The 10017-nt window shown below is 33.9% G+C and overlaps 1 protein-coding gene across 1 annotated transcript; it reads right to left on the reverse strand.

Moving 5' to 3' along the window:
* Window positions 1-3040: 3040 nt before the first annotated feature.
* On the reverse strand, window positions 3041-3922 carry LOC124355615. Its single transcript, XM_046806776.1, has one exon. It carries the CDS (start codon window positions 3920-3922, stop codon window positions 3041-3043), a length of 882 nt encoding a protein of 293 aa, XP_046662732.1.
* Window positions 3923-10017: the final 6095 nt, after the last annotated feature.

Here is a 10017-nt window from a genome sequence, read left to right on the forward strand (position 1 = left end):
TGTCCAGTAACCTTTGGCAATCTTGTCTCAATGTACATCTGCGTATGTTGCTTTCACAACTTTGAGAAATTTGTTTGTTTGAAATCCAACGACAATATTTTTTAATTAACAAACTGAGTTATGGTAATGAAGGTTGTGTTAATCAAAATCGGTTCTTACGTTTTTGAGGTACGGAACGATCAATAAACTATAGTTTCAGTATTTGAGGGGGCTAGAATCATAACTCACCATGTAAATTTTTTTTAGAAATTGAGTTAGGAGTGTGGTCTTAATATCTATGCATGTCTCTATTCAGATGTTTAGATAGTGTGAATCAAAACTTTCCAAAACCTGTTTAAATATATAGTTAAATAGCAGGGTTAGAAACATAACTGGTCTTGTCCACTTGGTAACAAAACTCGCCAAGTCCCTTAGAAACGAATGGCCGATTAAGTTGACAGAATCATAACTGACCATTTTAACATTACTACTCTTTTTCTTTTCTTTACCTTTTAATTTGGAACAGTTTCCGAGTTTTTAATTACTATGGAAACTACATGGTGGAAATTGAAAAAAAATACTAACAGCTGGCAATAGCATTTTATTGTTGTTCTTCGGAATGAGATGTATTTGTAGTAGGTTCTAAATCTAACATACACACTGTTATTCTTGTTTTAATTACCTTGCTAGGAGCATTATATTAGTTTAAAACTTCTAGGTGAAAGTTTTAAACATTATAATGAATGGTACAAAATTACAAGCTACTCCAGGAAGAGGTCGAAAGAGAATTAGAAATGAAGAAGAATGGAAAGCAAACAAAAGGAAACGAGAAAGGTATGACACATTCTGTAACCAAGTCTTTATTTTTGTGACCTACAATGCTACAATAGTGTCGTATAAAGACGTACTTTTGCAGTTTTATTTTATAAATAAACTTTTTTATTTTCATTTTATGACATGGTCAAAGTCTGTGATGATGGAGTTGTTATTTTCTCATATGATTGCCAAAAAACTCTTGTCTTACCCAAGGTTCCTGACCAGGCAGCATACTATTTCCGCCAGTTATATTATTACAATTTTACTATGCGTAAAGGATGCTCAAAAGATTCTCAGTCAAAAGAAAATGTTTTTCTTTATGTTTGGAAAGAAAATGAATCAGCTAAAGGCTCGAATGAAATTGCATCCGCAATTTATCACCGTCTTTATCATACAGAATTTACAAACGATCATGAAGAGGTAAGGCTGGTATCAGATGGGTCTGGTGGCCAAAATAAGAACACTTCAGTGGTAGCAATGTTATCCTATTGGCTTGCACATGATGCTCCAAATCATGTTAATAAAGTGCAGATGATTTTCCTAGTAGTCGGGCATTCATATATTCCTCCAGATCGTGTTTTTGGACGGATAGAGAAGGTGTTGAGGAAGAAAGATACGATCGTTCTTCCAGAGGATTATTTGCAAGTTTTTAAAGATCATGGAACCACAATCGAACATGGTAAGGACAGTGAAATTTTTGATTGAAAGCTTAGCAAGGATGACTTGCTTAAGCGCACAACAAATTGGCATTTCCAATTTAATAAATCGAAAAGGATTTTTTATTAAAAGATTAATAGTGGTGTCGTTGTTAGAGGCAAAGAGCATTATAGGAGCGAGTTTGGTAAATACAAGGGTGTTTGTAAGAAAGGGAAGTTCATTAATTTTATGTCTAAAGTGTTTGTTTCTTACAATGTCAAAGTGAAACCCGAAAAATTCAATGATGTGGATAATTTATTGAAAAAAAAACATTTCGGTGAAGATAGGCAAAATGAACCTTCACTATTATACTGTAAACAAGTTTTGACATCAGCTGATCATGTTGTGAATAATAATAATGGCAATGATGAAGATTGGTGTGAACCAAGAGAGTTTATTGAGGAAGCTACGGTATAGTTTCATTTTCAAGCCTAATTAAGCCTTTTATTTAGCCTTTAAATAAATTTTATTACTTTAGCAAAACAATTAGTTTAGATTTTGTAACACTGTACAGTTTTGTAACAATAAAAGTGTGTTTTTTCTCAAACCTGTAAACGTTTCATTATTATTACTAGCAATAAAACCAATTGTTTCTCTCTTTCTCAGCAACAAAACTAGCCATGTCCTTGAAGGTAAGAAACAAAACAAGTTATGTCCAACAGTTTGTAACAAAACGTGCCATGTCCAAACTATTGTATGCTATAAAGTCCTTTTATTTAACCTTTTAGGCTTGAAATGGATCTTATTATACATTACTTTCATCCTTTAACACATTAATTTCCATAAAAACTATGTTGCAAAAGAGAAAATATCCCAAACAGTTTTTTTTTTGGATTTTTGAACATTTACCCATAATGGACTTGACAAGTTTTGATTCTAGCACCCTCATTTGACCTGTAAAATCGATATAGCTCCGAAAATAAGCGTGACCTAAGAATGCGGGCACTGCTAAAGTATAGTAGATTATGTCTAGAATGTATGTGCAAAGTTTTATTAAACTCGGCTCGTACATTTTTGAGGTTCGGAACAACCCATAACACAGTTTCAGTTCTTTGTCTGTAAACTCGATATAGTTCCGAAAATATGGTCTAAAATGAGAGTTGTATTTATAGTATAGTAGACTTTGTCTAGAATGTGTATGCAAAGTTGTATCAAAAGCGTCTCGTACGTAGTTTAGGTGTATTGAATTGCATGAGCAGATAGTGGTCTCTCAGAATTTCAGTGTACGTTGTCAGATTGTTGTACAGGGTGCGGCAAAATAACCTCCATATTTTTAAATGCTAATAAAAACCACAGTATTTTCCAAAAAACAAATTTATTCATTTTAACTTAGTCTATGACATGGGAAATTTTTGTCTACTTTCTTTTAAGAAGAATATCAGATAAGTGGTGGCCGTGGTTATCAATACACTGTTGCAAGCGAATTCTGAAACTCGTGGACTCTCTCGAGCATGGCTTGAGGTATACGCAGAACTTCCTCCCGTATAGCTTGCTTCAGATCTTGCAGGTTTCTGGGGCGATGTTTGAACACCTCGGCCTTAAAGTAACCTCACAGAAAAAAGTCACATGGGGTTAAATCGGGTGATCGCGCTGGCCACACAATGTCTCCTCCCCGAGAAATCAATTGGCCAGGAAACATTTGCCTCAAAATGTTTATTGCTATTCGGGCAGTATGTGCTGTGGCACCGTCCTGCTGGAACCACACATTCTCGAAAGTCCTCTGTTGTAGGGCAGGTTCAAAAAATTCTGCTAGCATGTTGGCATACCTGTTTGAGTTCACAGTAACAACACTGCCATCCTCTTCAAAAATATGAGGGCCAATGATTCCACATCGTGATAACGCGCACCAAACAGTCACACGTTCACTATGAAGAGGCCTCTCATGGATTTCCTTCGGGTTGTTTTCACTCCAATAGCGAAAATTCTGTTTATTCACACTTCCAGACAGATGGAAATGCGCTTCGTCACTGAAAAAAACAACAGCGTCTGGTGGGAGACTTTCCAAGATTATTTGACACGCTTTCATACGACTCTGCCAATCACGTTGAGACAGCTCTTGGACAACAACCATCTTGTAAGGATGGAAATGAAGATCCATGTGTAGGATTCGACGAACACTACGGTCGGACATTCGAAGGGCGGCTGCATGTTTGCGAGCTGATCGTTGAGGAGACTGCAAAACTGATTGCCTAACCGCATTAATGTTTTCTGGTGTACGTGCACTACGAGGTCTTCTACCTCGTTTTTTCACAACAGAACCAGTTTCTCTAACGTTTTTCACCCACAGCACAATAGACTTGCGGTCCAGTACTGAATCACGACGAGGAATTTGAATCCGCGTTCGGAATTCGCGTTGAGCCATGATAACTGATTCATGGCTACGAATGAACGCTTCGACCGCAAAAGCTCTCTGTGCACTCGTCCACACCATGGTGGCGACTGACGACTGGTGCCTACGCGCGGAGCGTCACTTAAACTTCCCCCTCTCCTGCGTCGAGTGCGGCTATCCCCGCCATTCTGAGTGCCTCCCTCTACTCACAATAAAGCAATGAAAATAGGTAGGTTATTTTTCCGCACCCTGTAGTATAATAAACAATTTAGAAGTCTAACAAACGTTTTATTATCCTATGATGACTCTTAAATACAATATTTTATTAAAAATTAATAAATAAAGGTTCTGCATGAAGAGTAGCACAATTACTTCACTGCAATATATTGTCTCAAAAAGTAAATCAGTGTTTTGGGTGAAGAGTGACACATTTTCATGACAAACAATAATTTCTAAAAAAAATGATTAATTTAAAGCAAAAAGAGTGACAAACCTTAAAACTAGTTTATGAATTAAACACAAAACACTTAACAGGTATTGACAAATCGACAATAATTATACATCAGACTGTAAAATGGAGAGATTTTATTTAAAATATTTATATAACGCGAAGAGCGTTACACTATTCGGTGCGCAATAGAGTGGCGTCATATGTATGTGAGTTAATTTAGTACGAGATAAGTTATAATTACTGTATATGTAAGTTTGTGAAGTTTTATGAGAAGGAGCGATTTCTTATTCTATTTTATTATCCCTAAATTTAATATAAATCAATTGTTCAATTGTCTTACAAGATCGATTAATTATCTCTAATTTAATCGATTATTTAATTTAGTTAAATAATCTAGTGATCAACATTATTATTTGTATTTTAATATCTTATCACTCATGTGCCAATATTATTTAAATTTAAATTGAATTGATATATAATTTCCAACGTATTTCCCCTCCCCAAAACCAATTATATAGTACAGTACAGAGTGACCAGCATAAAACAGTAATGTGATCAACCTGTGCCAACTTCCCTTTAAATTGTTAAAATAAATTATCAATAAAACTGTTTTGAACTATCATAATAAAATCATGAAACCCTCGAAAAACAGTTGTTCTTACCTAGAACATAGTAACTGTCTGTATTAATCTGAGCTATAAAGAGTTCTTATCATACTGTAACCAACAACAAGCCAATTATACTGCACAATTGAGTACACTATGATGTTTTAGGCACAATGGAGCAACCGAGTTTTATACACGACATGCACTTTATAGAACAATGATAATACCTCATCAGAGAGTTCATTCGAGCAGAGTTCGTTTGGAACTTCTTCGTCGCTGACTTTATTGTATCTCTTCAGTCGAACATGACTCCAGATTCCAGGAGTCAAGTCTGTGACAGCGGCAGATTTCAGGCGCTGCATTAAGAGAAAGGTGAACTGGAGCTAAACTCTCCATTTGCGTTCACATAAAGATGTAATATAGTCAAATAACTTCAAATTTAAGTGAATGTATATAATATGTACAATTGTTCTCAGATCTAAATTTATGATCCTATGATTAAATAGATCCTATTTTAAAAATGTTACGTCTATTTTGGGGGAGGGGAATCAAAAACGTTCATACGTCAAGAAATCCATCATTTGATTATCTTCCGCCTAATCCCTTAAATGAGTAAATTCAATATATGTATTTACTTTATTTTCCAAATGTTCCTTAGAGTTGTATTGTCGAACGTAATGTTTCTTAAAAATTTCTTTATCGCAAAATGGACAATTGATTTTTTGTTAGTCATTTATTACTAAAAGTTTTTACGTGTATTTAGTATAAACATATTTTAGTTACAAAAATAATTCAATACATTCATGTTGTTTTCTATAATACTTTCTAGAAACTCAAAAATATAGTCGGTAGCAATTGAAAAATGTTTGTATCTTCCAGAATAATCCTTGTAGTCATACACATAATACCCCAAATAGTTGTATATTAAGATCAATATTCTATAATCACAATATAGAAAATCAACGCTGATCAAAATAATTATGAATATTTAAAAAAAAGTTGTTATTAAACACCATTACGCATTAATGCCATCTGTTTGTAGCAAATAAAAAAACCAGTTTTTTAAATAACAATTTTTGTTACTAAGAGTCCTTGAAGGAGTTGAACGATATTGGGGAATTTGCATTTAAAAAATATAAGAAATCAATGGATTTAAGAGAAAAAAGAAATATAGTTTTGAATTTAGAAAAAATAAAGGAAACATTTGGAATGACAATTATAGCAAAATTAGAAGATTTTAAAGTGCATTTGTCTAACAGATTTTTGAATGTTTTGAATGGTAAAACGATTATAGAAATGAATAAAAGAGATAACATACATTTAATTAATCGCTATCGGCAAAAGGTAATAAAAGACAAAGAGTGTCTTACCATCAATTTTTTGTATAATCCAGATTTTTCATTGTTTTTAAGAGAATTTTTAGTACTTTTTCGAACAGTTTTTTAAAATTGATTCCCAACAGATTTTGCATCGATTTACCAAGATTTTGCAATAAAACAGCTTAGAAGCAGACAGCTGAGATATTTGGTCAAGAATTTATACAGCATGGCAATTTGGACAGGATTTTTCGTTAATTTACTAGTTTCCCCATAAGTGGGCTAGAACTGGCAATAGCATATTAGTCTGGTCAATTTAGCCAAAAAAACAGAGGTAACTTTGCATTAATTCCCAGAAAGCTGAAAATTTGCATAGATGTTAGGGATACCATTGTTATGAAATTGTGAAAAGTCCCCATCGATCCCATGTCTGCAAAAAGTTTTATTAAAAGTCAAATTTCACAAAAACAGGTTTTTTGAATTTTTTCAGCGAAACTGTTAGTTTTAAGATAAAACATTTCAAATATAAATTGCAGATCATGCAATTATCTACAAAAATGCTTCTTATGCTTTTTATCATAACACCTACCATTTTGAGAAAAAACAATTACAAACTTTCTTACGCTGTATTGTCCATAATAAGCACGACTAAGCTGCCTATGATATTATTGGGCGTGTAATATAAGTAAAACTAAAAGTCTGCGTGGTTAATACATTCATATGGACCGATAATTCTGAGAATATGATATTAAAAAAACGGAGTCCCTAATTTTAAGGGACCATGTGCTCTTTGAACAACATCTTCCTGTCATTCCAATGTTCGAGTGACCGTTCCGTCCACTTGCTTTTCTTGAGGTCGCACCTAAATCACCATTAGTCTTGAAAATTCCTTCATAGTGAAAACACGTAGATATTTCAAATATTCCCTGTTAAAGTTTGTGCTGTATTCACTCAAATTTGTCGCAAGAGTGTTTTATTTGCACTAAACTTTTATCTTCAAGCGAATGTGTTATTGTTGATCGCGGCATGAAGACGTTACTTAACGTGAGTATTCAAGGGGGAAATCAATTTACTGATTACTTGAAGAATGTAAATTCAGCGACAAATCATGTGCAGTGTCGCAAACAATACAATAGAAAGAGTACAATTTCAGCAGCAAAACGGCAACATGAAGAGGAATCAGCTAGTACCTCTCAAAAAGTCCTCCTCGTACTAGAGCACATGTGAGTCATATTTTTCTTTTAAAAATTTTTGTTTATTTTGCGGCGACGAGTTGAGTGAGGAATACAAAAAGAAACAAGCACAGATCTCTTGTCGTAAAATTTGTAACGTTAGAACTCTTTCATTTAAAGACTCAGTTATGAAAGCAGCTCAGTCTCGTTCTGTTGACACAGCAAAAACTATTGTTGCTCGCATTGAGTTTGAACATGATTTAGTTACTGCTGAAACTAAGTACCATAATGATTGCTTTGTATCATTTTTAAAAACGACCACTGGAGGCTAAGTCGGCCGTCCTCAAGATGAAGCATTGTATCTCGCTATGGGGTAAAATATTTTTATATATTGAAAGTAGTGATGACTGCCAGTTTACGTTAGAAGAATTAGAAAATATTTGTAAAGTGTTGATAACAGAAAAATTAAATTACGACTGAAGTTAAATTATAGTAATAGAGTCATTATTACCCAGAAACTAGGACAATTACGTTGTATGTTTTCTTGTTAATTATCATGATATTATCAATCAAGCTTAGATTGAAAAAACCTAAAGGCAAAGATCAATGAAGGCCATATCAACTGCGGCAGCAATTATTCGGGAAGATAATCAATCGGTTCAATCATATACAGTTTTTACATGCTATGACTGGCTGTGATAAAACATCGGCAATGTTTCGAAGGGGTAAAAGAACAATTTTTTTATTAATTGTGCACAAGCTTTCTAAGATATCAACTCTTCACCAGAAATTCGCTTTCTTCTGTCTGTATATGGAGCTCCAAACAAATTACTTTGATAGACAAATTACGTTACTTATCTTTTGCAAAACACGTAATAAAAAACGTGTGCAATTGGTTTGCCTTCCTCCAATCGCAGCTTCCGCTCACCAACAGTTTTATCCTGTATATTACTAGGTTCAGGTGTGGCTTGGTAATCAACTAGACCCAGAACAATGGGGTTGGAAGGATGTCAATAATGCATTGGAACCAACCCACACACTTCTTTAACCTGCACCAGAAAACCTCCTTAATTCTGTTTTTTGCAACTGCAAAAAGGGGTGTAACTTAGGATGCGGCTGCAAAAAAGTAGAATTATTTTGTTCACTAGCGTGCACCACTTGTCAAGGCCAATCGTGTTCAAATGTTGAATCTCCAACAGAAGGTTTTTACATGAACGACGAAACAACTGATGTATCGCTGTTAGTAGACTACAATTTACGTCTACTCAAGAAGTTGAGGAAGAAGAAGAAAATAGAGAGAGAGAAGAAGATGGAGGGGAAGAAGAGGAAATAATTAGTGACAATAATGATGAATAAAATATGTTTACAACCAAATACAACGGGACTTGTCACTCGAGCTGTTCCTGATCGACAACTACCACACTAACATGAGTGCAACGACTGAAAAGAAACAGAATAACCAAAAATTCATTACATTTTACTGGAATAGACTGTGGAATATGCCTACCGGGGAAACCACATTAAAAAAATCGCGCTAGATACACTACCTCATAGATGGCGTGGAAACGTGTCCATATTATAGACAATACAGCTTAAGAAAATTTTGTAATGGTTTTTTCTCAAAGATCAGTGTTATGAAAAAAAGAATAGGGAGCGTTTCTGTAGATAATTGCATGATCTACAATTTTTGTTTAAAATATTTTTTCATAAAACTAACCGTTTAGTTGAAAAATTAAAAAAATCTATTTTTGTGAAATTTGACCTTGAATATAAAATTTTGCAGACATGGGATCGATGGGGACTTTTCACAATTTCATAACAATGGTGTCCCTAACATCTATACAAATTTTCAGCTTTCTGGGAATTTTTGCAAGGGTCAATGTCTAAATTGACCGGACTATATCTACTTATTTTCTTACTATTCCGACCGATATATCATCTTTGTATATTACTAGCCTATAATGGAAGAAAACATATTATAAGAAAAACAAAAAGTCAATAATTTTTCTTAAAACTATGTAATAATTATAATATAACGTAAATTCAACTTATTTATGGAAACATTCTATTTAGAACACATGTCTGGGTCTGTATTAAAAAGCTACTGAGAAAAGAATCAAAATATGGCGATAAATGTACAACAATCCCTCTTTCTTCTGCACAGGGACCATAACTGCTCGTGCCGGTCCTGTGTAATGTGTAATTCGGTGTACAGGAGTTGATTATTTCAATGTTGATAATAAATGTCAATTCTCTAACTTCAAGTGTAAATGAAAGTGACACAACATTGTATCTGCAATATTCATTATTCCCTCAAGCGTATACTTATTACAGGCATTGCAGAATTTTAAATTTATAGTCTATATCTGCTGTTTTGGTTTATAATGATTGATGAATGGAAGAAAGGAATGTAATTCATACTGAAGTCAAATGTACATCTCGGCAAGAGCGATTTTGTAAATATTAATAATTACTATCTTAGGATGTTGTACATTGTAAAGACTGAATATTGGTTTATCTGCCTCAGAAATATATAACGCAGGAACGTTCTGCAATAACAGCATTTATTAAGTTTATTACTTGATGTGTTTACCTTTGGATCAAAACAGAGTTGACCTTGAAAGCATTCTGTATTTTCTCGATTTTCTCCTCA

The sequence above is a fragment of the Homalodisca vitripennis genome, chromosome 2, assembly GCF_021130785.1.
Source record: "Homalodisca vitripennis isolate AUS2020 chromosome 2, UT_GWSS_2.1, whole genome shotgun sequence".
Lineage (NCBI taxonomy): Eukaryota > Metazoa > Arthropoda > Insecta > Hemiptera > Cicadellidae > Homalodisca > Homalodisca vitripennis.